Below are 27092 nucleotides of genomic sequence, written 5' to 3' on the forward strand. Positions count from 1 at the left end.
CTAACAGCAGGATGAATTAAAGGAAGCCGCAAGGCTTTTACCACAGAGAGGGGAAGGTGGGGAGAAGTGAGAAGGAGCTGTCCCTCCTTCTTCTGCTCCTAATGTGCCTGACATAGTCTCTGCTTGTGTCATGCTGCTGCACAGTGCTGAGGTTTGCAACATCCTTTGCCACTACTAGCATGGTATGATTTGGGGTTTCAGTCAGCAGTAATTAGCAGCTGTGGAAGGCATGTACATGCTCTCCCTCTTCTGGGGACCACCATAGTTTGCCAGTCTGTGACGGCTGGGGCAAGACCCAGACCTCTCTCTTGCAGGCTGGCTTGTTTCTAGTTCAGCCCACAAGCACAGCTGTAAAGAAGGATATAGATGTTGTCATTAAACATGAAAAATACCAAGCAACATGTGGGGCATTAAACTCTGATGGGTTGAGATACGGCAGTGTTTAAACATCTGAAAGGTTTTATTTCAAACTGAAGCACAACTAGAAACTTCAAAGCTGTCCTTCTCAGTCAGTGGACTTTTATCAGACAAAGAAGGGCTTCAGTGGCCTGGCAAGTTAGCTTCACCTGGAGTTAAAAGTGGAGTTTATTTAATGCACTGATGGGAAATGGCCACTAAGTGGAAATAATTGTTTTAATATGGGTGTGTTAACCATCCTCCAGGTATTTTTATAAACATCCTAGAACAAAAGAGCATGTCTCTTAAAGCTGAATGTAACCACTGCTCCACCTGGGAACAGTTCTTCCCCAGCAACAACACGTAGCACTTCTTATAAAGGGAATTTAAATTTAATTCATCTCAGCAAACTATAGGGCACATGGGAACAAGAAAAATGTAATTATCAGAGCTGGTATTAGCTGTGCTTGTGTTGTGAGGTGCAACCTGTGTTTAGACAGGATTTAGAGACCATTTAGAGCTTGTCACTACAGCTGGTTCCAGCTTTATTGCACAAAAAATGAGCTTAACTCAAGTTTTAAATCTGTGCTGACTTGTGTTGAGTTCACTGCTGATGGCAGCTGCCACTTTGACAGCTGTGGAAGTCTCCTCTCGAAACCCCATATGAGCAAGTGCTGCTGTTCTGGGCCCTGAGTTAGAGCCTGTCATAACGAGCTTCCAGGCTGCTGTTCAGCAGCTCTGATGAAAAGGCAGGCAGGGAGTGTGTGTGTGGTGGGGGGCTGCACTTACCTGCCAGCCTGAGCTTACTGGCTCACAAAGCCTGTGAAATTTTGTTTCTCATTTCAACTTTGAGCCACTACCAACCCGACCAGTGATGCAGAGATAAAAGGTTTGGTGCTAATGGCTTGGTACCTGTTGTCTGTAGTATTTTTCCCCCTGATGGAAGGTGTGTGCGTGTATGATAAGACACCTATATATATGGACTGATTTATAGGATCACGGGGTCAGCAGCAGCCTGTTCCAGAACCCTTCTAAGCTTCATCTGACTCTTGGGACGCTGGTACTTCTGAATGAACAAGAGATCCAGAAAGCATGTGACCTCCTACAGCAATGCAAAGAGGACTTTGTGGAGTAAGTGATAAAAAAGGCTTGTCATCACCAAGTACTTGAGTGGGGGGAAAGCAGCAGGCTGTCTTTGACAAGGGACAGCAAAGAGATAAGCTGCTCAATAGCCTATCTCAACTCTAGAAGTCTAGAAAAAGGCTAAAACATTTCAAATGGGAGCAGTAGAAATCACCAAGCAGTCACAAAGAGTTTAATAGCACCTTGCAGCTCAGCTCAGGCCCTCAGCATAAGGCCTTCTCTTCGCATTTCTTTTTCTCACATGTTTCCCTGTTAATTTTTTCTGAGCAATTTTTGCTGTTGTCCTTTACCTGCTGCAGAGGGAGAGACGAGCTGCATTACCTTTGCATCTTGCCTGCAGTGAGCTCTGGCATGATGCTTCCCTCCTGCCTAAGAGCAGATGCTGAGGTGTCCTTGACATGCATTTCTTGATACAGGGAGCTGTGTGCAGGGAAGCCAGCATAAGCCATGCAAGTAATCAGTCTGAAGCATTCAGTGCTGCTCCAGGACTGAGGCTTTCTCAAAGCCTGTTAACACTGAGCTGCCAATGTTAGGGCTTTAACTGTAAACGTGGTTGAATGACACTGTAATTAGCTTATCTCTGTTTAGCTTAGAAATTGGAGATGGCCTGAGGGATTCTGCAACACCTTTGCACATAGAGCACAGATCCTTGCTATTTGTTTATTTATTGCCTTGGTGTGTGAAGAGTTAGCCATGCTGTGCCAGCTAATACCTGTGCGAATTAATGCATGGCCAAAATTCATACCTCTGCCTTTAAAACAACAGCTCCAGTTCAGGTATTGAACAGAAATGCAAGTGTGTTTCCAGGGGAAGGCTCTGCCCACAGTACTTGGAAGACACCAGCTTCCTTGTAAGTGGGTTGAACTGAGGCAGAGAAAATCTTTATTCTCCATTCTCTTTAGTGGAGGGGAATCAACACTTGAATGTAACCCTTAGGTTATTTCCACTGCCACACCCAAAGAAATATGTTTTGAAAATTAACTTAGGCTCTCTTCCTCCCATATAAACCTTTATTAGCATTTATTTACTTTTCTAAATGCAGGCAGCACTATGTGAACATGGATGTGCACTCTTTGACTCTTTGTATAATACGTGGCCTTTAGTGCTCTGGTTTTGATGTGCAGGACAATACACTTATGCTCTTTTCCTCCCAGTACACATACTGGAAGGGGAAATCACAATCTCCTTATTGCACCAGGGAAGCTTTTCAGAAAATCTCAAAGGCAGTCTCTTGGGCAAGCTGAATAGAAATGAGCAAGGTTACAGCAAAGTCATGCTCACGTTGTTAACTCCTGTTTATTGCTTCTGCCTGTCCATACACTCCCTGTACTGAGACCTCAGTATTAGAGACGTCGACACTTACTTACAAGGAGCTTTTACTGCAGCTCCCTACCTCCCTGTGATGTTCTGGTGGTAAAGGCAGGGACGCAGCATGTTTGGAAGCAAGATAGACTTCACAGTGTGTTTGCAGGTGTGGGAGTGTGTATTATATCCTGCATGCATTTTCAGTTTAGCTTTTCTGCAAGAGTAGCTGGAGCTCCATTTACTTCCGGCATTTGTAAGTGGATGTTGAGATGTACTTAAAACTGCATTCTGTATTGAGTACATTTTCCAGTGAAAATCAACAAGCTGGAGACTTTGTGTCACTATCACAATCACTCTCTTCATGGGGAAGGCAGGAGCTTCTCTGGAATGAGAACTTGTACCATTTAACTGCTGATGGGTTTTCTGAAATGTAAATGGAGATCTCTGCACTGAGGTGGCCTGTGAATACTGACAAGTTGACTTAATGTGTGTCTAAAACACTGAATGTATGAATTCAAGTGTTTCTACAGTATTTCTTGTGATGGTGAGACAATAGCACCTGTAGCCTTTCAAGCTTTAGAAGTTAGGGAGCCTTTTTTGTGTGTGTTGTGTTTGTGGTTTTTTTTTCAGTGATTTGGAAAAGAGAAAAACACCTTGCTGGACCTCACTGCCGCATGGGGTCTGTATAACATTTAAGTCCCACTTAACCTCAAATTTATTTAACTATAGCAAAAAATATATTTTGTATCATTCTCCTAGTAAAAACAAATACTTGGTGTGTGCATCATATTTCAAAAGCGTGTGTGATGTTTTGGTTTTTAACATCACGGATTTGTCGCATTTTAGCCAAATTGCTGGAGGCAAGCCCTTGACTGTGGAAGTGGTAGGAGTGGAGTACATGAACGATGACCCTGCCATGACAGACGTCCTTTATGCCAAAGTCCACATGAAGGATGGCTCGGACAGGTGAGTTCCTCATGCTTCTTTCTGTCTTTCCTCCTTCTTGGGCTGGTAGTCGGGAAGATGAAGTCATTCTTGCTTCCTAAACCGGTTAAGGCACTGATGTGTTTGCTCTTTAAATCAGTCACTGGTGGTGAAGCTGAAAGATGTCATTTGTTTCTGTAGCAGTCTGACAGGTTGAATGATGGTGTCATGGCTCATGAGGTGATAAGATGGCCAAGGAGATACTCCTGAGATGACTTAGAAGGCAGGACAACTTGATGTCTGCTGTTCCCAAACTGCAGTCCAGATTAATCTGGACAGCCTGGTGTATTCTGCAACACTTAATTATTCTTAAAACCCAGTTATATCAGAAGGTCCTCAGTGAAGCACGACTTGGTTACAGAGTTGATTTTTGTATCTGTAAGTAGCCTGGAATCTGTCTTCTGAGCTACTGATGTAAAATCTTTATGCCTGATTGGTGTCAGTCATGTGTTTATGTTGTTTGCCACTGTGGCTGATGGTTTTAACTTTACAAACAGCAGCGCCTGGGATGTGGCGGTATCTAAACAACCTTCCTCAATCTCATTTTTTACAAGTATGTCACCAGTGGCAGCACCATCTTTTCTGCTAGTGTTCTCTGGAAGACTGGGGAAACACGAGCTGTTGTATTCTGTGCTGCCAGCTGTGAGGTAGATGAGAAAGAGGGTAGGGAAATAGCCAAAAGAGCTTTAGCCTTCTCTCTCTGAGCCTTAGCCTTCTCTTTTTTCTGGCAGTGCTGCCCTTTTGTTCTTGTTGCTAGAAGACAGCAGGAGCGAGCAGAGGAGTACGGAGCAGTGCAGCTGGAGGAGGGAGGCTGTGAGCAAGCACTGGCTCAGGGGAAAAGGGACATGTTCTAGCATCTCCTTTCCCCGAGGGCTAAGGAGACAAGAGGGGGCCCCTGCTTAAAACTGCACTTTGGAGTCTGTGTTGAAGTAAGAGATCGGAAGTGGGATAAGGAAATGGGTGGGAAAATGAAAATGTAAGAATTGGTGGGAGGCAGTAGAAATTGAAATCTTTTCCTCTTCTTGGCTCTTCCACTTCGAAGTCTGTACTGCCCTGAAAGAGGTGAGGTAAAACAAATGGGGCAGGTGGAGAACCAGGACAAGCTATAGAGCAGCCAGGAGACAGAAGTGCAGGGAGAAAGCAGAAGCACTCAGAAAGATGAGACAGAGGCATTGACCATTGAATGACCAACGTGCCCTTCAGTGGATATGTTATAGAAAGTATCCTAAGTGTCAGCTCTGAGAGCTGAGGTATGGGCCTCTTTTCTCATGAGTCACCATGCTCCAGGTAGTCTGAGGTGCAGTGTTTGTGAGTCTGCTTGCATGTGAAAATAAGTCTATGACCTGAGGAGCTGCTAGAGAAATCCTGTAGAGCGTAAATTGGGCCTAAAGTGGACAGTGATGTCTGCTGGTGTCTGGAGACAGCTTGGATTGTTGGCAGTAGCACTGTGGTCTTGTCTGCTTCAGATGCCAGCCATATCTGTTTTGCTGAGACTCCATGTAGCCCATAATGAATAATTAGCATCCCATAATGCTAAGAGAATGCGATGACGTGCATTAGGGGTTGCAGAGGTGCTTTTGGCAGAGGAGAGAAATAACCTATTTAAATCCATCTCGCCTTGAAATTGAAAGCTACCCCCCTGCCCCCAGCCCCAGGAAAGGGCTGATGTCTCCTCTATCTTTCACAAAGATCTATTAGCTGAGGTTTTGACCAAATCCACATCTGGTTTGCATGGCACCTGCAAGCTGCTAGACTTCTCTTCCACAACACCAATTTTGCTTTTTGCATAGCAGTGTGCTCAGAGAGGCCAAGTGATTTTAAATTTTTATCTTTGGCCCAGGCCTGTCCCACCCTCATCTGCAAGCTAATTAATCTGGCACTTCTCCCCTAGTGTATTTCCTTAACTGTTATCAAGCATCCAGTAAGCATTTAGCTTTGCAGAGGGAAAAGAAGATATTTTCTGTTGTAGGAGAGCAGCGTAAGGTTCTTCTGCTTCCTTTGGGATTCCAGCAAACTGTATTGGGCAAACGATGACTATAAAGAGGGGACAAATGGTGATCCCTCAAGAAAACTGCTTTGTTTTCTGGCCTGCTAGATGGATCCTTGCTGAGCAGCTCCATGCACCTCTTGCCTGCTAAAACCTGCTATGCTCTACCTAGGGAAATGGGGAAATTAGGTAGAAAGCACAGATTCTCAGCTGCAAGACCACTACTAAGGAGAATAGCAGCCACGTGACTTGCTGTGCTGGCTCAGACTGCTGTGGTCTGCATTTAAGAGAGGTGTGTGCCTTCCTGTCTCATGCAAGGCGTCTTGCTAGCTCTGTGTAGTTCCTGGCATGGCTGAGGGGTGGAGTTCCTTCCTGATCTTTGAATGATCTTGATCAGCTTAAGCTATAAAGCAGGAGATTTGATTTACCCTGACTTAGCTTGCATAACTGCAGACAGAATTAGGGGTTGGCAAGCCCTTCTGCACATATAATGGCTTAGACTGAGAGAGGGATCATGCTCTGATGCCTCTCACATGGCAAATAATTTCCATTATAATTCATTCTAATTTGTTTTATTTCTTTGATTAACTTTATAACATAATAAAGCACCATTTCCACTTGAGCTATTCTCTGTTAATTTGTTTTAGTATTGTCTGTAATTATATTCATTTAATCTTTGTCATTGCTAATTTTAAAAATCACTGAAGGAAAGTCAGAAAATGGTAGAAAACCATGACAATTGGTAGTTTGAGAGTCTTGAAATTGTCACATGGGGGCTGGCCTCTGAGGAGCAGTCCAAAACCAGTGGTGGAGTAGGACTGGCTTCCAGAGCATGGCAGCCCAGGCTCTGGGGGCCAGCTTCAAAGAGGCCACACTCTGCCTCTCATGCTACTGCTGAGATGCCAATGTGATGAGACCTGGTGGAGCAGAAAGCTGTCTAGTTCCTTGGACATGGTGAGAGAAGCCCAAATTCTTCTGCATAGAGTAATACCTTCTTCCCCTGTTTTGGGGGCTGCTCTTGTTCTGCCACATCCTTGCTGCTTTTGGAAAGGCTGAAGCACTGCAGAAATTTTGCTGGGGACAGCAGCAGCCTGGAAATTCCTTCAGCTCTTTAGACGTAGGACATGAGAGCACATTGCTCTGATCACTTGCCTGTTCCTGGTGGCTATTTTAGGACAGGTTTGCTTGCAGGTCCCTGCGGCCACGGCCACTTCATCCCTGACCAAGGCCAGACAAGTAGGTGGCAATAAATCCTGTGATTCTGCTTGCTCAGTAGCTCCAAAGCTGGAGCATTCACCATGATGTGCTGTCTGGGTTTGTGCCTTCTGTCATCACATTCTGGACTCTCCCAGAAATTAAGCCCAGTGACTGGGTTGCTTATGTGGGCCAGAGAATGTCTGAGCTCCAGCCCAATGCACTGGACAGATCACAGTCCTTGGGCAGAGCACATCCTCCAAGAGTCAAGGTGCCCAAACCCCTCCCGGGGGTCTGCAGATTTTAGCATTTGCAAGGGTAGGTACATTGTGTTTCTTGGCAGTGGGAAGATGCTCCTTTCAAGTCCAAATAACATCTGTCACAGAGAACAAGCTCTCTGCTGTGCTGAATCTTCCCTTCTTCCTGGAATATGTGTAGCAGAAGTAATCACTGAGGAAGCTTTGCAAAGCAGCCAGAACTTTCTGCATTAGAACTGAATCCTTGATGGCTCTGTTCACTTTCCATCAGAGACTAGCTCCCTTTCCCTGTGTGTGTGTGCAGACTTCATTTCACACATGCTGTCCTCCCTGGCTGAAAAGTGGAAAGCTGATGACTCAAGGGTTTCTCCTTGGTTTATGTGGCTTTGTTCTTCCTTTTTTTGCATTCCCAGATTGCAGGTGATTGCTGATCAACTGGTGGAGCGGTTTGTGGCCTCCGGCTTGATGCTTAAAGAGTGGGATAGGGTGAAACTGCATGCTACAGTCATGAACACTCTCTTCAGGAAAGATCCAAGTGGTGGGTATCCCTCATCCTTACTGATAAGTGCATTTAAAGTAGTCCCACTGGTCAGGAAATGCTTTTCCTGGCTTTTATGTTTGCTCTTTTAATTTTGTGATTTTTCTTAATCTCAAGAATACGTACAAGGCTGTGGGGGGATGTCAGTAGATAAAACCCAGAGGAAAATCAAAAAGCAATCTGTAGAGCTGGAGAAGGCAGGCATGCTTTGAGCATTTTCTGGATCTTCGTCATAGCTTTGAAAAACCTGTTGCAAGTAGCCCTCATAAAATCTGGGCTAGGGAGGAATGCACTCAAGTAAAATGTGAGGTTTTGGGCTCTCTGTGTCCTAATGTTAAACTGACATTCAGTAACAAATCGATGTGCTATGCTGACTTTTAAACAAGAAAAAAATGTGATCCTCATTGGTCAAGTTAGATTGCCCATTGGTTTAGGAATGTGATTCCAGTGTCCTTCTCATTAAATCAGATTCAAATGGTTATGAGGCTGAATATAAGGTATTATTGAGTGTGTAGTGTCTGCTGTCTCTGCCAAAAGATTGTCTGCTCTAGCAGTCTGTAGCATCTTTCTTACTGCATTGCTTGATGCAGCAGCCTCAGATGCATTGCTTTTGGGGAGGGGCAGTATATTACAGCCCTGTTCTCCATTTGCAAACATGCATGTGCTCTGGCACTGGTGTGCGGTTTGCAAGCCTTAACAGCATTTCGCTAAAGCTTTTTATAGCTTTCTCTGGTGCAGTGGTCTCTGCAATGTCACTAGGCTATGTCAGGTATTCTTTAGTTACTGACTCTCTGAGCCTCTGAATGGACAGCGATAAGAGCAGATGGTTTATTAAACCAGTTGTGGTTTTCTGGACATCCAGCAGCTGACTTTGGGGATGACTGCTACTGAAGTCAGGTAATCATATTCAGGTAGTAGAAACCCTGAAAGATGAGATGGGGCTTAGCTCTCAAATTGAGCCCTGAAAACTGATGATGAGCCCAAAGTGCTTATGTGTCTGTTAGGGGAAGCACATGGGCAGCTGCATCGGGCATTATGAGTCTATATTCTGAACAACCCCATGAGGCATGTGAAGCATTCAGACACAATGGTGAGAGCATTACACAGAAGTTGTTTTATATTCAATACAGGATTTGAGTAGCATGCTAGATGTGAGTGGACTTCATAGTTAATGCTGGAGATGAAAAAGAAATACTGCATATATTCACTGACTGAGGCAGAGGTCCTGTTGAAAGAAAAAATCATATACTTAGGGATTATATAAAAATCCAGACATGCTGTGGGGAAATGGATCTAAGACGTAGGCATTTGGCAGTTGCTATAGGCCTAGGTTGCTATTCTTAATGTCTGTGTGTGGCTGCGTGCCCACCCTGCAGAAGCACACACACCACATGTATGTGCTTCCCAGAGCAAGCAGGCAGCAGAGATTTGTAGAGGTGCTGTCCGGGTTGCGCCTGACATTCTGCTTGCATGCTCAGTCTGGTATTTGGTGCTGTTCCAGGTGAGGCAAGCACTCATCATGCTGACTCTCACCCTGGCAGGATGTGGGATTAAAATCAGCCAGAGAGAAGCAGATGTGTTGCACTGAGCCATCAGCCCTACAGAATCGCCCTAGCAGTAGCTGTGATTTAGGGTCTTTCCTCCAGGTAATATAGGTGATCCCTACAAAGGTACCAATTCTTGTGTATTCAGCCTTGTTCTCTTTAAAATCAAAGTGGAAGTGTTTTTTTTTTCAGTAAGAACTGGGCAAAGATGGTCTATTAGCTGGCAGCTGACTTTGGGGAGGGAGAGAGTGGGGATTGAAGTACAGCACACACAATTTTCCCATCTGAAGCTCATTCTGGTGGTTGCTTTTCTCTTTACAGCTGAAGAGCGAAACAATACAATGACTGGTAAATCATCTTTCAAGGAGCGAGAGTCATTTAATGGCCGAAATATCCTCAAGGTCAGTATGAAACAATTAGGGAATTCAAGCCAGCTGTGGATATTGTGTAGCCAAAAGAGGTTGAAACACCTCTTCAAGACTGCTTTTGTCTTAGGTTTATGAGATCTCACTGCTGGGAGAAATCTGTTTTGAAAATAAACAATCCAGATCACTCCTAATTGGGAGCATTACAGTATTTAACAGGGGTGTTCTTAAAGCTGGTGAGGCTCAGATCAGGTGTAGGTAACACAAATGCTAACTGGTTGTTCGTGTTGTCATTTACTTCACTCATGTTTTAGCCTGGAGACTCAGGCTCATGTCAATTCTCACCCCACCAGAAAGGAGAACTTTGTTACTCTTGTTCTACTCATATATTTATGAAACTAAAACCGACTGTCATTTCACTTACTCTGTTTTGTTTTGTTTTGTTTTCTTTGATTTGCACTATGGATTTGCATGGTTTTGCTCCAGAAAAATAGCAGATAGCAGTAGGGAGTCCCACCAGCTTTGCCAGTGGTCAGAGGTGGGTCAGGCTCAAAGGGGAGCATCCTGCAGCCTCCCAGGCTTTGCTAGCCATGGTTGAGACTTCAGGCAGCCTCTGCTGCCCATCCAGATGGCAGTGGCAGACTGATGCTGTGCTGCTTGGCCCCTGCAAGAGTCCAGAGAGAAGAGAAGTACAGTGGAGTAGAAAATGGAAAACAATGCTGGGCTGTAAGCAGATTTGCAGTCCTCATTGTGTGAGGGGGTTTGTTGCAGGCAGCTATGATAAGAGGGAGACTGGACAATGCATGAATACATTTGGGAACCAATATTCTGGCAACAGAGATATGAGAGAGGATGCAGCCTGAGTGGGAGTTGGACAACCCAGAAGGACTTTAGGGCACCAGAGGAGGAAAAGAGTGCACTTTATTTGGTTTACAGTTTTGCTGTATAATGTATTAGGCACTGAATGCATGGGGATGTGAAGGCAGGGAGTGGAACTGATTGATCTCCTCTGTGCAGAGGACAAACAAAGGGACAAAATTAGGTTAAGCTCTCATTGTCCTCAAACAGTTTGTGCAAGCAGTGTCATGACTCAGCGTCACCACATGTTGAGTGTTCAGTGTAAGACTGCAGTATTGCAAACTGAAGCAGGAAAGCCACAGAGGTGGTCCCTTTCTTAATGTATTCTATGAGTTTTGATTAGCTCCTGGTGGCAGAAAGCTGGCTCCCGAAGGGGAGGGTGTATGTCAGAAGCCCAGAGTGCCTGCAGGGACTCAGCTTTCAAGGCTTACACTCACATTTAGCTTGGCCCTTTAGTTCTTTCTCTTCCTTTTGTTAAACCTGTCCTCAGACTTAGAGACACATAAGATCAAACTGTCGGACTTTCTTAATGCTTGTCATATCCATTTATGATTGGGAAAGCATTAATGATACTCCCTCTACTGGTCACACCATTTGTGGGCTGCACTGCGGGGTCTGAGGATCCGTGGGTCTTGTAGTATGTGGTGCTTAGAAATGCAGCTGCCCTGCCTCAGATGGCTACTTCTTATTCTCAATGCTCCCTGAAATATGAGCCAATGCATTTTTAGAGCTCCTAATTGATTTTGTACTGATGTTGCCAAAAGAGCTGCTGGCTGTTTAGACTGTTGATAATTACTTCAAAGCATGTCTTGCTACAAGAAATGTCATCCTTCTCCCCCACCTCCATTACATTTCCTAACCTGCTCCCTTCATATTTCCCTTTGGTCTCCCACGTGCCTGCAGCAGAACGCCCGTTGGCATTAATTAATTACATGAGTCATAAATAGCTCCAGGCTTCTTACCGGAGGAGTCCAGCCTCAGCCAGCCACTGATGCATTCTAGCATGACCTTGCAAGGATGTGCCAGTTCCCTCCCAGCCCTCTTTTATATACATTATTTATCTTCATCTCAGGGAGGCTGCCCTCTCGTAAAGTGTCTTCATTAACTTTTGCAATAGGATCTAAACGATAGGCTGTTAATGAATATGGCTGCAGTTAGGCAGGGTGGCTTGTGGGCACCATCCCCTTATAGGTAGAGCCATGTGCCATGCCTGTGTTTCCAGGCAGAGTGACTCTGTGATAACTATGTTGAGTGGCTGTGTTCCCAATTGGAAAGCCCACAAAACGCGGTTACTGATAGGAGGGCATGAAGTTGGAAAACTTGGATTTTGTCATTCTCTTTCCCATTATGCAGCACTATGACTAGCACTGCTGTGCCAAAGGCTTTGCCTAGAGGAGAACAGGACCTGAGCTATCAGAGCATGGACCATGATGGAGAAGCCTTGGTTCTGCTGTTCCCGTCTGAGGCTCCCCAGTCTGGTGTGTGTGTGCAGATGCACTGGCGGCACATGTTTGCTGATAGCATGCCTGCCTTACCCCAGGCTCCAGCTGGTATTTTGCTTTCAGCTGAACTAATCAGAATTTCATTTAATAATCCTTTGTTCTACCCATTCTGCAGAGTTAAACGTACACTCCTCTTTGAGCTAATAAATGGCTGTGCAGGCCAGTATTTTCCCACACTGCTCAGAAAATAGATCCTGTAGGTTGAGTTGCATTCGGGCATTTTAGTTACTTCTGTCTTGAAGAATATCCATGAGAAAGGCTCCCTGGCCTAGCTGGTGCTGAAAGCCCAAGGGATTGTGACCCAACAGCTGAGTGATTTGTGTCTTAAAGTGCTAGACACTTTAGCTTTGTGCTTGTCTAATCTAGTCCCAAGAAGCTGGTTATGCTTTATGCACCACATCATATGGAGCACTATGTATTTCTTTTAGGGTGGTCAGTTGGCTAGCTGATCGACTCCTTTGGACAAGAGTCACGTACCAAAATCTATCTCTGGTCAAGAGAAAGTGGCTCATCTCTTGGAGAGTGGAGGGAAGGGGCAGCAATTCACAGTTGAAAGACAGCAGCAGCTCCATCCCATGAGAGCAGGGTGAGGCTGGGCAGGCAGCTGGGCCTCAGAGGGATGCTGATTTGGCAGCCCTTCTGCCTTGCCTCCTCCTATGTCCCAGACAGTGGCTGTGTGCCCTGCGCTGCAGCTGGCCAAGTGGCACAGCGCCGGCACAGAGGTGGCTGGGGCAGCTGCCTGCATCTCCGGAGATGAGACTTGGCTGCCTCTGGGCTTTTATTTATTTTGCTTAGTGAAAAAAACTAAGGCTTGCAGTGAATAAATAAAAATGCAAACGTTGTGAAGGTACCGCCTGTCCCACATTTTCTGTTGTACTTTAAAAAGCAAGGAGGGCTTACAGTATGGAGAAAACCACCTGGACTCTCACGGGTTAAAATTGAATGATTTTTGACTAGAGGTCTGAGGAATAAGAGCGGCCTTTGCCACATTCAAACAAGAAGGAAACAGATTTTGAGTACAGAAGATGAACCCTGCAACTTAGCACAGATCTGTGCATTAGCAGCTTACAAGATTAAATATTGAAGGAACAGCTACTGAGGCACAACAGCAGAAAGCTGCACATCTTATGTCTTAGGGCATTAGGGGAGACTTTAAGCTAGGATGCAAGACTGGGAACTGGATCAGTCAAGGCAATGACACCAATGCTGCAATACCCTGTTCCAGCAGCAGGAGCAGAGCAGCTGGACTCTTGGGAGTACTTCTTGGGAATACCTCTCAGTACTGCTTGGGAGGGCTTCTAGGTCAGACAAGCCATAATTCGATGAGGTTTCTTCTCTTTTGAGACTGCATATGGGGTATTAAGTTATGGGATTGTATGTGCTTTCACTTGGAGCAGGGGGATAGTGCAGGGCTGCTGAAGAGCCGATCATAGCAGAGAAATCTGGTAGTGTTCTGTGTTATCATTTCTGTCTTGCTGGGTAAGAATAGTGAAGTGCCTGTGGTATGCAGTAGTTCATCTTGTCATGGATAAATCCCCTAATCCTTCAAAATGCTCCAAACCCACCAAGCACTAAAGAAATTAACATCTCCCCTTTGTAGAGCCACCATTACCAACATCACTTGCAGTTGAGGAGTGCTTCTGGTGCTCTGTAGCCATTGGTACCCAGGCCTTTTCTGTGTAACTTTCATTAGTGAATTTAAGGAGACAGAGTCTTTTTCTGGTGTACTTTTAAGCTCAGGTGAAATCAAAGGGACAGAGAACTGGCATTAGGAGACAATCAAGACTGCTCAGTGTTTGGAAAGGGTAAGAACATTCTATTATCCTTAGCAAGATGATAAAGGTATATATCCTAAGTATGACTGGCAGCTGGAACAAGTACCTAACAGGAGGTGGCTGCTTGGAAAGTTTAGAGTTAAAAATACTGAACAAAAATCCACTGGGGTGAGAACAGACTGAATAAGAGATTGTAGTGCAACATCACTATATCAGAAATAAGCCAGTGCTTTCCTTGCCTCGTTATACAGAAGAATCAAAAGCAAAAATGAAAGTCTGTAATGCTGCTTTGCAGATGAGAGGATTTTTGCCTTCAGTTCTGATCCTGCCATTATCGAGGGATGTTGAAACAAATGAAGGGGCTCAGCAGTGTGCAATTAGAGCAACAGTAGGATGGGAGGATGTGACAGTTGAGCAGATGAGACTGGAGATTGACATTTGTATGGTCTTGGGGGGGGAAAAGATTGAACTGGGGTTGCTGTGAAAATGCTTTCCTATAAATGATACTCCTTAGGAAAAAGAAAAAAAAAAAGCAGGCATGTTCACATTATTTGCATTTGGTGAAACAGGAATCTGAAGTGGCATTTGAAAAATCAGACTAGACAATAGAGGGAAAATATCTTTGTTGGAGTGTTTGGGCCTTGGAGCAGAGTGATGAGACAGTGTTGGAGGTATTGAAAGGCTGAGATGCCATGCTGAGAAGTACGTAGTGCAGGAAGTGCAGAAGGTTTATGCTGACTTGCCCGGCTGTGAGAGAGAGCCATTTGGTGACCTTGCCATAAAGGAGAGAAGCCTCTTTTTCTTCAGAGGTATTCAACACCCGTCTTGACTAATTTTAACAGGAACCGTGAGTGCTGGAAGAGGGGGTATTTGCTGCAAGGTTTATAATGTTTCTGAATCCTCTTGCCCCTTCCATGCAGGGCTGCCTGCACCACTGCAGTCCCCTCCAGCTCAGCAGCTCAACCATTTTGGAGGTGCTTTGGAGATCATGATTCCCACACAGTGGGCATCCTGCTTCTTCATTTCCTTGAGATCACTATTCTGCCACCAGCATCACCTCTTTGATCTTAAGAGGACAGTTTTTCTTGGTGGAGCTAGCAGGGGCTGAATTACAGCGGCACCTTAACAGAAGACAGGGATCCAGCACATTAAGGGAAAAAAAAAAATAATCAAACCAGATCAACACAGTGATTAGCAAAAGTAGGCAGTTCATCCCAAAGGTGCCGTGACCCTTCTGCCAGGTAATTTCCTGGGTCTGTCCAAATTAATTTACTGGCCTCTATAGGTGAGCTTTTCCTCTTGGTGGTTTGGTGAGATTAGTGAGTAAGTCACATTGATGGGAGCTCCTTATCCTAGTATTCCCAGATGTGTCTCGAGCCTCCTGACATCTCTGCAGCTCTTCAAAACTGTTCCTGCGTTTGCTATAATAGGCAGTGCTAGGAGCCATGGGGATGATTTCTTTGGTGAATTGCAGTGCTCAATTATTAATTTCCTTAAGCAAGTACTGTAAATCCCTTATGTTTGGGGTGTAGCAGGGTCTGGGAAGTTAGCAGAGCCTTTCATATTCTGAAGGGTTTTTTTATTCTTGTCAGAAATGTGCAAAAATCCAGTAACCTCCAAATGTCCCACTTGTATTTGTTTCTTAGTTTGCGGAATGACTCTCGCCATAGCAACTAGGGTTTGATTTCCTCAAGTGCATGAATTTTCATAGATTTGTGGCAGGGGAGAGTGGACCCAAAACTGTGAGTTAAAGTGAAGGTTTTGCAGTGTGGAAGTGGCAGGAGCACCACTAGATTTGATTTATGAAGGAGGGGGACCATGGAGGGAGAGGAACTCAACTGAACAAAGGGCTGCACCTGACCCCAAATAGTTTTATTTACAAAACCCAGGCCTGATGTTAATTTAGACAGAATGTCACCCTCCCCACTGCTGCATCACCCTCTGGCAGCTGAGGTGGCTTTGCTCCAGTTTCATGAAGATACGAGGTTTTGCATGGCAACAATCAGAAGAAGGATCGGCTGCTTCCATTTTTGCAGAGCTCAGCTGGAAACCTCGTACTCTTCCTAACCATGGAGGTCAGAAGGATGTTATGGGCAGAATGAATGAAACAGGCTTCTCTTAGGTCTGCAGAGAAAACCCAGCTAGGGAGAGGCAGGAAAATTGCACTTACTAGTAGGAGGGAACAGAGCTCCAAATAATCTTGAGAAATCAGGCAGAAACAAACAGGCTGCTGCGAACAAGTGCAGGTCCAGGAGGGAGCAGTGGCATTAGTGCAGGATGGAGAACTGCCTCAATACCAGCCTCACAGACTGGGGGTTGGGTTATGGGGGACTGCTTCAGAGCACAAGCTAGTCAGTCTGTGGAAATAAAGAGGCAAATGTCTGTAAAGTAAACCTCTGACTACACTTAGCACTCAGCCCCTGGCTGAAGTATTTGTCCAGTTTGGGGCACCATGGATGGGCCAAAGAGCCCAGAAAGCAACAATATGATAATCAGAGGACTAGAAAATATCTAGGAGCTGAGGCTGGAAGACTTAGAATTGTTTAGAGGCTAATAAAGGGAAGGAGGAGGATAGCTCATAGGCAAAACTCTTTAAGCATGTGAAAGCTTTGGCAAGTAGTGGTTCTCTGGAGGACATAATAATGGGCTTAAATTGCAGCAAGAGATTAGGTGTTAGGAAAATCTTTGTAATGGGAAAGGTAGTGAAGCATTGCTCTAAGGACCTGGAAAAATGGGGGTCCCAGTTGTTTTGAGGGAGCGGAGATGTTAGTCCGGGATCTGCCACCAATTTGCGCCACCTGCCTTGGGGAAGGAGAGGACAGTGGAGACAATGAACTCTTTTGGTCCTTTCTTCAGGTTGTCACTTTTATGATTACTACATGAAATGGATGCAAAACACCCATGAGATGACATTTGTGAATGTACAAAAAGCTTCTTGGCATTTACGTTGCATTTACTTTGGCTCAGTAAAATAAAAACATAAAAAAGAAACCTCCCATCATGCACACCTAGGATCTTCCTCCCTGAACTACATACATGTTTCTTTCTCTTACACTGGTGGTACTTTTCCAGACAGAGATGGTTATATTGTTATTGCATTCCAAGGGATGGCACTGGTGGTTTAATCGGAAGGCTTTTTTCTGTGTCACAGAGGAGATACCCCCAGACTTGCATCCTGTGTTGTGCTTGTACTAGCCTAAGATGCCTAACCTAACTTGTCTGTAATTTCAGGTCTTGGTGATTTGTGGCAAAGCTTGCAGATATATATGACTCCAGAATTAGCAAGCTGAATGCAAATGATAAAGGAGTTAGTGCTTTGCTAATGATAACAGATCAGCTGCACTCCCAAAAGATAGATGGTTGGGACTTTTATGACCATATTTTCTGCCTCCTGAAGTCTGCATGTTTTATTCATCTTAAGGGTAAAAACCTTCTTCCTTCTTCCTGAGGTGAAAGGGCCTCTGCTGCCACCTTTTAAAACCTGCCAGAGGTTGGAAGAAAACAAGAGGGGAAGGGCTGTTGCTTGCGTTGTCTGGATGGAAGGACTCGATGCTGTACTGGTGATGGAGACACTCCAGAGCCAGCTGAGCACTTGCAGAACAACACAAATCTTTTACATACACCCACCAAGCTTTGTGGCTTGATGCCTGGAGGCCTTGGCACAGGCAGTGTGCCCGTGATGACGGACCAGATGACAACCACCTTCTCTCTGCCCTTCCTAGCCCTCTCTTCCACCCTTGCCCTGCCACTCTGCATGACATCTTAATCCTGTAACGCCTATGCACTAGTGGAAGGTGTTGGATGCCCATCCAGTGGTCCTTTAAAAAGCCATGAAGAGGAAGCAGTTGCTTCTGGAGAGGGGGGGAACACTGGAAAGAGCCACCTTTCTGGATGAGTGCCTGTCTGCCTGCTTTTCCTACACTTCTCATGCATTACAGCTGGCAAGCTTCCAAGCACAATTAAACCTCTGACAGATAATCATTGATGGAGTGGTGTCCCTAGTGAATAATACAGGAATCAGGTATTTCTTTTTTGGCACCAAACTGCTTCAGAAAACATATTTTGGAAGTGGAAAATAGAAGGGAAAAACCTATTAATTGAACAAACTTCTCAGATCTTGACACACTGCCCAGTTGTGTCTCATCTTCTGGGAGCCACCAGGGGATTTGGTTTGGGGATTTTCTGTCATAGTTTGGGTGTGTTTAGATAGTAAATGGAAAAGGTTTTGGTGCATTTCTCAGGATGAGGAAGAAGGAGGTCTACTAGCATATACTGCAGCCTTGGAACTGGAACAGTTTCTGACGTTTCTTGCTATGGAGATAACAGAATTCTCTAGACCACTGGGGTGGTCAACAGGGAGGTGTTGGGAGCGTAAATCTATAAAGCCAAAACGGGGCACAGGCAGGCTGGCCCTTGAGGTCCCTCTTGCCAACAGCTTTCCATTGCTGAACTGTGTTCACAGGTCAGCCTGCCAAGGAGGAACAGAGGTGCTGCTCAGACCTGAGAGGCCCTGACAGGTCTATGTGGGAGGTCACAGGAGTGAGGCACCTTAAGCAGGCAGGTGGGATCCCAAAAGCAGGATTGGAGGCTGTGGTTCATGCAGGAAAGGAGGTTAGTCAGAATGGCTCCAATGGATAGGTTGCTGAACTTCAGCGGACTCTTCTTAGAGTCCATCAGTGTTTCTGAGTGTTACTTTCACATTTCTATATCTTTTTATTATTATTTTTTAATCCATCCATATTTTTTTGCCATCCGTAACCTTTTCTCTATCAATCCTTTTTTGCTTAATGCTGGCATCAGCTTTGTAACACAGCAGTTTGTCAGTCAGTGCCTTCACTGCTGTGACTGTCATGGGTACCACAGTTGTGCTTTAGCCAGATGATTTAGAAGAGCAGTTGTTTTCTGCTCTTCTGCAATGTTTTCTATCCCAAGCTGTGGGAGTGTTATACAAGCATTAATTCAAATATGTCATTCCTTATGAGTTGAAAAAATAGTCTGATGTTCGTTTGGAGAAGTCACAGCGCATGGTCCGATCCTGTCTGAGCCCCTCCCCTCCCATGTAGTGTAAGATAGTGCGAGAAGGGTTTGGGGTGTTGGGGTCATGCTCTGCTGTGAGTACCGTCAGGAATATCCAGGGGAAGGTGTGGAGAGTCTGAAAACAAAGGTTTCATTGCTCCATGTCGACACTCTTCAGAAATGATGCTTAATTTTTCTCCATGCTTGTCAGCGGGTACTTGGGATTTTGTTTGCTTCGCTTCTCTGAAGGGGATAACAACAGCATAGCATGCTGATTTCCCATGGAAAAGGACTGTCCATCCCTCCCAGCTTTCTGAGTTTGTTCGTTCATTCACCACTGCTCCTGATCAAGACATGCCAGGGGGTAGCAGATGCTGCTGGGTGAGTTGGTGACTGTTGTAACTGTGTGCAGAGCAGATGAAGCTGTAAAGCCTGCGGCTCCTCCGAAGCTTGAGTTTAATCTCATTTGCGCTCTTTCGGTTCTGCTCTCTGCTGCTGGACCCTGATTCCTGGTGCGATCTTGCAGAGCCACAGTGCTGGGTTGCGTGTCAGAAGTGATCCTCCTGCACATGTTCTGCCACGGAGGCAGAGACAAGTGGTGATCAGCCTGTTTGTAGGACTTCCTGGAGGGGATCTTTTGGTGGATAAACACCTTCAACCCAGGTGAAACAGAGGAGAAGGGATTGCTGGTGTCCCATGCTCAGTGTAGACTGTGCGGCAGGAATGACAGTGAGCTCGGCCGCAGCCATAGGTTCCTGGAGCTGTGAGCTTCTTCCTTCCCATATTTCAGAAGTTGTTAATTTCTGTGCTCATTCCAGATACATAAAATGGAAAACTGTCTGCTTCCAGGTCCCTGCTGAGAGCAGACAGGTTTCCTAGGCTGATTGGTCACAGGCTAATGACATTACATGCCTCTGCTCGCCTGCAGTGCTGATTCACCAGGGACAGTTTTGTACTGTTAATCTATAATACCCCTACCCTAAGGCACTGCTTTCTGTGGCTGGAGTTCACAACAAAGTGAGCTCCCCGCAGACTGGGGGTTATGTGTGTGTTTTATCCTGTGATGCATTTTATCCTGTGATAATGCTGCTCTTTGGTGGTATTTTTTAATTGCAAGGCACTGCAATGAATCGCTGTTCCCTCAGCATTTCTGAGCGCTGAGGCTCTCAGCAGAGCTGCTTGGACTTTTTATTAATTCAGGAAGGGTCCTTTTTGGCTGACTACCATAGACGATGTAAGGCTTTAAAAGCTGATCAATAATCCTGATGGTAGCAGCAAAATCCAGGCCAGGCAGTGTGACTGCAAGCCAGAGATTACGTGAAGGAAGTTTTAAATACCTCTTACTTCCTTCCCTTGTCTGGACTTATTTTGTCCTCCTGCTGCCCAGTGCCTCTCCAGGCGAATCCGTTAATATTTCTTATGCTTGTTGAGCCCATGACAGGTGATTTAAAAGCACTGGTTTGTGTTGGCATCTCCGCTGTTCATAACCGGAGCTGAAACGCGTTGCCGCTGTCCTTACGTATATTAGCACTGTGTATTATTACTGTTGTTTCCAGGTTTGAACACAAAGGTGCTGTCTCATTCTGGGAGGGTTGTCCATGGGAAGCGAGCCCCCAAGGGTGGCTGCTTGACAAAATACCTGCGCTCAGGAACACAACATCATTTAGACACACATTTTAACTGCTTCATTGAGGAATCATCCTCCTTTGCATTTGTTTCTACAGTGTTTTGGTAAAACTTAATTTACAGGCTTAAGTAAAAGCGGAAAAAATGTATGAAAGATGCATCCATTGCTCTGCCTTTGATATGGAAGTTGTGGTTTGGGGGCTGAAGTTGGTACTAGCATTTTTGGCTCAGGTTTGCAAGGAGAGAGTGGTTTGATATTTGTGATTCTTTCTATCCCAAAATAAGTCTTCAGCCTCTGTCTTCCTTCAGAAAATGATTGCTGCACCCCAAGGGAGACCTTGGTGTGTAATTTGTAGGTAATAGAGGGGAACGGATCTTAGAGGAAGAAGAGTTTCCAACATCTGAACAGAATTGCCTTAAATGAGAGAAACTGGGGTGTTAGAAATGACAGGTGTGCTGCTGGCTTTTCCAGGCTCAGAATACATTACTTTTGGGGGAGAAATAGAGAAAAGCTTGCTTTCTCGGAGCTACCGCAGGGCTACCTTGACTTTCATGATTACCTCCACAGTTGTGTCCTTGGACCCGACCCCCAGAAGGCACAGGGAGGAGAAGCACTTGCACATGTGGGTCTGCAGTAGTTTGCAGGCTGACATATGAACTATTGGTTACCCATGCATAAGTACACTCCCTCTCTCAGGGGTAACAGCTTTCACCTGCAACCCCTGCCATCCCCTGCATGTCCTGGGGATGCTGCTCCTGGGAGGACGCTGCGCTGCTCACTAGGCACCCAGTTCCTCCCTATGGGAGATGCTGTGTCCTTCTAGGCATACTCACTATGCAGTTTCTGAGCCTTCGCCTGTGGTTTGAAAAGGAGGGCACATCTCTGGCACATTTGCTTAGAGGTGTTAACAACGCTCTTTCCTTATTCGGTTCTAATTTAATTTGGGAAGGCAGCTGGGAGACAGAGGGCACTTAGTCTGGTAAGTGCTATTCCCTTGTTGGAAGTTTACACGCTTGCACGGCGTGTATAGTGTTGGCTTCATAAGGTGACCTTTACTTCCATCAGGTTCATTTTCATTTATAAAATTAAAAAAAAAAAAATCCCCACCCCCTACCCTATTCTTTAAGCAGTGGGGACATAAATCCTTCAGTGGTTTTGGATTTATAGAATTACCGTGCTTTTGCTGAGCCTCACGTCCCACTCCAATCAAATGATACGGCTTTCGGTAACCATGCTGGTGATTATGTTTTTCCTCCCTCCATCTCCCTCCTCGCTGCTCCTGATCTGCACCTCTTCGTGCTCTTAGCAGCCTTTCTGGAGAAAGGTGGGCCCTTGGCACCCATGGGAAAGGGCAGGAGGGAGACGAGCGTTAGGGTTGTCAGCATTTGTGCATGAAGCATAACAACTTCCAGGTATCTTCTGTCCTGGCCCAGAATAAAAAATGCTAAAATGCTTTTATTGGAGGCATTTCATCAGCAGTGCTACAGGCCTCCTCCGAAACCAGAGCGTTTCCGTGGTGGCTGGGGAAAGGGGGGAGATATAAATATCTTTCTCAGCTCTGCTTGGCTTCTCCCCAAGATAAATAGAAGTGAAAGTCGAAAGCAGAGCCTTGGTCTTCTGAAATCGTTTCCCAAGCCCCTGGGGACCCGAGCACAGCATGCTTTCATGAGGGGAAGCCAGCTCCTGATGTTTTGGGGGTCTCCGAGGATGATGTTTGAGGGGTCTCCCTCCCCATTGCCTGAGGCAGATCTTGGCCATACAGTGGCTCAGCTGTGATCCCCAAACCTGCTCTCCAGTGGCTTCTGTTATGGAAAGCCTCAGGGAGCAAAGGAGCATCAGTGAGAAGCCAGCTTGAAAAGAGAGCAAAAAAAATGTCTGTGGTTGTCCTCTAAATCTTGTAGCATGTTTACTCTCAGAAAGTACTGCTACATTACCAAAAATCAATAGTTCTAGCAGCATTCTCCCTGGGAAACACATGCACACTCGGACACATGAGAGGTCGTGTGCCTTAAAAAAGCCAAGGGAATACAAAGTGCTTTGGTACAAGGGTTTTGCTTCACTTTTCAGCAGTGTACAAATGGAGTGCCCTTGACCTGGGCAGTGTCTTCTGGGACTTCCTGATTGTCTTTCTGGTCCAATGTGCCTGAGGCTGTGTGAGGCAAGAGGGGGAGGGTTTGTCTTATTAACTAATTTTTGCTTTGAAGTAGAATCATATAAGTACACGTGTTTTGTAAGAAAAACAGGTTGTGGTGTGCAAGTGATAGTATAAACAAGTATTTGAAAGACTCTTCCTATGGCTGTTTTTGTATAAAGGTTTGACCTCCAGGGCTGCTGAAGGGACTGGCACATCCCAGTAGTTTGTTGTTTTCTTCATGCTTGCAAAGCCTTCATTCTGCAGAAGTAAATGTGTCTCATCCCCCTTCTCTTAAAAAAAAAAAAAATCCTTTTCAAATCCTACTATCCCCTTGCTTCCCAGCACACCTAGCGCTCTCTCTATTAGGAGTGGAGAGAAATGGCTTCCCTTTTTCCTGGATGGAGAGTGCTCTGTCAGGGAACGAGTGTAGATTTGAAAGACAGGTGTTAAGGTTTGGGGTGGGTGGGCATGCTGGGAGCAAGCACTGCAGCAAGCCTTCAAGAGCTGGAAGTCATCCTTCCTTCTGAGATCAGTCAAAACAAAAAGAGAAGGCAGACCAACCCCCCGGCCTTTTTACTACCATCTCTTATTAATGAGACATTCTATCCTAAGTCATCTAACGTGAACTACGCAGGTTTTTGGGAACATAATTAATCTTTAATTGTATAAATCTTTAATTGTATCAAATGGAGTTTGCATGGCTGTAGTAATTTCTCTTCTCTCTTTTCTTCCTCTCCCTGTTTGGGATGCTCCTTTAGTACAGCTTCTTTCAATAGGGTGCCCTGCTTTAGAGCAGCGGCTGCATGGAGCTGCGCACACAGTGCTTGAAGCCCGGCTACTGCAGTAGGGCCTCTTGCTGGGACAGGGACCTGGGTGACCCCTGTGGTGGGTGCCTAGCTCCTGCCAAGTAGGAACTCAGAAGAGCTGGCAGTGAATTGCAGCTTACTATGAGTCTGAGTGATTAGTGATGAATTACTTAGGGCCCTGTGCAAACTAAGTGCTAGAGTCTTAAGGGACTAGTGTAACCCCAAGGCACATCCCAAGGCAGGTTGAGCTGTGGGGAGGTGCAGGTGAGCTGGAGGCTTCCCACCACCTCTCCTCATCAGGCATACTGTGACTGAATGGTCCAGTGCAGAGAAACCCTGTTCTTTGCGGTGTTTGTGCTAACCCAGAGGCTTTTTGCAGAAGCAGTTTGGGGTTGACTGCCTGTGCTACCACACAGGCAGATCCAGGAAGGAGAGGGTGGTCCCTGGCAGGTGGGCTGCTGGCAGTAAGTGCTCTGCAGCACGTCTGACTGCAGCTGCAGCCGTTTCAAACTGAAGCAGGGTCTTGGCAATCGCCGAGAGCTGGCTCGGCACACATAAATACCCCTTGTCTTCAGAGATGCCATTCTGACTGTGTGTTGATGAGGAATTGCTGGCCTCAGCCAAACCCTGAGTGGAGAGCAGTCTGGATAAGCTGGCGGTCTGGAGCAAGGGCTGGATTCATCATGGTGCCTGATGTCTGGTCTGTGACCCACTTACCTTGGTGGTGCTCCCTGGCCAAAGCCCTGCTTGCTCTGTCCTGAAGATGGGCAAGGAATCACTTTCCCTAGGGCACTTTTCCTTTGTGGACCAGTGACAATGAAACCAGGAATTGTCCTGAAAGAAGTCTAGCTGGTTCCCATGTGGAAAAAAGAGGTATTTGCAAAATACAGTACCCTTGGGAGAGCCAACAAAAGAGCAGTTGTGCCCAAATCAGCCCAGGCAAGTCAAATGCCTTTTTGGAGGAAGTGAAGTACAGCCTTTCAGATGCTAACTAGGTATTTGGGGTTTCAGTCATTTGCTGTATGGAGGAATTGATGCACCACTGGCTCTCGGAGGATGCCTTGTAATTAATGCATTGGCTTTTGCTGGCCGTTAGCCTTAGCATTTGTGCCTTCTGTAATGGCAGGAAGGGGTGTGAGACTGTCTTGAGCTAACGCCTGCAGGGACAGATAGAAAATTCAATAGGAGACAGATGGAATGGACATTTCAAAGATCTCAGCAGTGAGGAGATGTCGCTGCTCAGGCCCTCGGCAACTCACAGTGCTCCTGTTAAGTGAAGTTTTGAAATTAGCATCTTCACTGAAAAGCTTTTCCTAAGGCACGACTGATGTTTCCAGGTAGAGCAATTTCCTGCATCTTAATGGAATGGGAGGAGCACTTTATTCTTGGACACGGTACCTTTCTAGCAGTATTGATGAACTTCCCTGTAAGAAATTCTGATGTCATTTTTTTGATCTGCTTCATAGACTGGATTAATCAGCAGAGACATGCCTCCGGGTCCCTGAGTTGGCTTGCTTTCATTAATTTGCACTCAGGTCTTTGCTGAACAAAGAAGGATTTGTTGAACAAAGTGGGGTCAGTACTGGGATGAAGAACCTTGCACCTCTAGCCTGCTAGCTTGAGTTAGAACTGAGCCATAACTGTTAAGTCGTACATCCTGTGGCTTTGTAAAAACACCCTGGCCTCAATCCCTGCTCCTGTGGAGCCTACAACCTGAAGAGACACCTGGGAGTGATGGCCTTCAGGCTGGTCGGTAGCTTCCCCAAGCTCCCTAAATGAGGCACAGTCAGAAAGCAAGGTAGGGAAGGTGTGAGCAACTGCTGCTGTAGAAAAGAGGTGTTCATTTCCTACCCTGATTCCTTTAAAGGCTAAATGCAGTCTTCAGAGGGGGCAATAATTTAAAGAATAGTTTAATTAAAGGCAAACCAGGTCTGTGAGTAGAGGGGTTTTGCAGGGTCAGCTCTTGTGAGCAGTCCCTGGGCCAGGTGCAGGTTGCATTTCTGTAGGTGTCACTCAGACATTTTTTTCTCCTCTCTTTCAGCTCTTCGAGAACTTCTACTTTGGAGAGGTGCAGCTGGACTCAGTGCGACTTTCCCAGAGGTTCTCCTCAGATGCCTCTGGCTACTATGCAACATCTGGGCAGCTGATGTTCTGAAGCGGCAATGTGGTTACTGCAGCAGGTTCACTCTGTGCAGACGCACATGTTCTTCAGTGAAATGTTTTTATGGGACACAAATTTTGGATAGGAACCTGGGAACTCCGTCAGGAATGCCTCATCACTCCTTGAAAGCACACTGCAGCTGGGAACCGTGGCATTCCCCCGGAGCTTTTCCTACACATACTGCTTGTGCTCCCTTGCAGGGGAACAGGAATCCTTCCACCTCCTTTCCCCATTGGTAGTGGAAATGTTGCAAAGGTGCCCATGTGATGTCTGTGGCCTGTTCGTTTTCCAAAAAAACAACTAGAAAAACTGGTGCAGGTGGCTTTTGGGGCATCACTGGTGTTTAAGCATAGCTTTCTTTCAGAAGAAGGGAGTTTGTTCTTGAAATAAGTATTTAAAATCCAAGATTGATCCCTGGAGCATGATTTAAGGATATTGAGGTCAAGCATTGCTTGGATCTCCAGCAGTGTGCCTGTGTGATGTAGATCTCCAAATAAAGTAATTCCCTTCAAAAGCAAAGTGTTTATTTCCTGTTGCATTGATAGTTTCTGTAATTAAACTTCCAGCAGACAACTATGTTAATAAGAAAGCATTTATGGTAGGAGCTTTTTCCAGTGACCATTTTGGAGCATGACAAAAAATATATGCCTTGTAGGTGGTTTCTCTGTTAAAAGGAGCGCAAAACTCTTTGATACCATTGTGATTGTTTCAGAGATCTGAAGACAACTGTTTGCTCTTGTAAATCAACATGTTCAGTAAGAACAGCAACACAAGCTTTCAACTTGCCTGAGGATGAACGGTTTGAAAAATAGAAGATGCTGGTGTTTAGTTATTCTGCAACAGCCTGGCAGTGACGGCGGCTGCTACTGCCCCTTCCTAGTTGCTGCCATGAATGTGTAATTACGCTGTCATTGGAGCGGAGAGTGTGTTAGCTAGGGATGGGGCTGCTCCCTCAGCACCCACTTTTAGTAGTGATTGTTTATAAGAGGTTTTAATCCCATCTCCTTCCTCCCAAAATGAGCTGGTGTGGCTGTGCTCTGACTGCATGCCTGAGCAGCAGTTGGAGATGGTCAGGACTTGGAGTGGCTTTCTTTTTTTCCCCAAAATGCGTTGCCAGTTGTGTTTCCAAGACCAAACTGACTATCTCTGCCTTCAAGCCTGCTTGCCAGGAAATCAAGTCATATGTGGTTGTGCTGGTTGCCTTTTACTGTGGCATCCGTGTTTGCACCCAATTACAGCCATGGGGCTTTTTGTCTCTGCTTTTTCTTGCAGCCAAATTAAATGCCTTTGTGCTCTTGAAGTGAAGGAAGACAGGTCACTTGAAACTGTTTCCTCAGCAAGCAGAGCACTGGCATGCTCGCTAGCAGCCCGATGCAAGGAGGTGCTGAGAGCACTTGACACCAGTTTCTGTCATCTTTCCGCCAGCCTGAAGAGGTACTCGGCAAATGTCGTCAGCCACCCAAAGAACAGACCTGGGAGCTACTTGCACAGCCACCAGCC

The 27092-nt window shown here is 45.7% G+C and overlaps 1 protein-coding gene across 8 annotated transcripts in view; it reads left to right on the plus strand.

Annotated features, from left to right (window-relative positions):
* ASCC1 (activating signal cointegrator 1 complex subunit 1) overlaps positions 1–27092 on the plus strand; it is a 45867-nt gene that overhangs the window by 17773 nt on the left and 1002 nt on the right. For 3 of the 8 annotated variants that reach the window (XM_061447359.1, XM_061447404.1, XM_061447411.1), the window contains 5 exons: positions 1391–1527; positions 3691–3810; positions 7680–7804; positions 9670–9749; positions 25473–26276. In XM_061447359.1, the coding sequence (XP_061303343.1) occupies positions 1391–1527; positions 3691–3810; positions 7680–7804; positions 9670–9749; positions 25473–25586 (576 nt within the window). In that variant the 3' untranslated portion in view covers positions 25587–26276. Of the gene's footprint in view, positions 1–1390; positions 1528–3690; positions 3811–7679; positions 7805–9669; positions 9750–17079; positions 18284–18310; positions 19023–19075; positions 19628–24897; positions 25230–25472; positions 26277–27092 lie in introns of those variants that run through there. The other 5 variants (XR_009742264.1, XR_009742265.1, XM_061447379.1 and 2 more) reach the window with 5 other exon arrangements.

Source organism: Pezoporus flaviventris, unplaced genomic scaffold (assembly GCF_033815535.1).
Source record: "Pezoporus flaviventris isolate CSIRO_AGI_PZ_B2104156 unplaced genomic scaffold, CSIRO_AGI_Pfla_v1 ptg000001l, whole genome shotgun sequence".
NCBI lineage: Eukaryota > Metazoa > Chordata > Aves > Psittaciformes > Psittacidae > Pezoporus > Pezoporus flaviventris.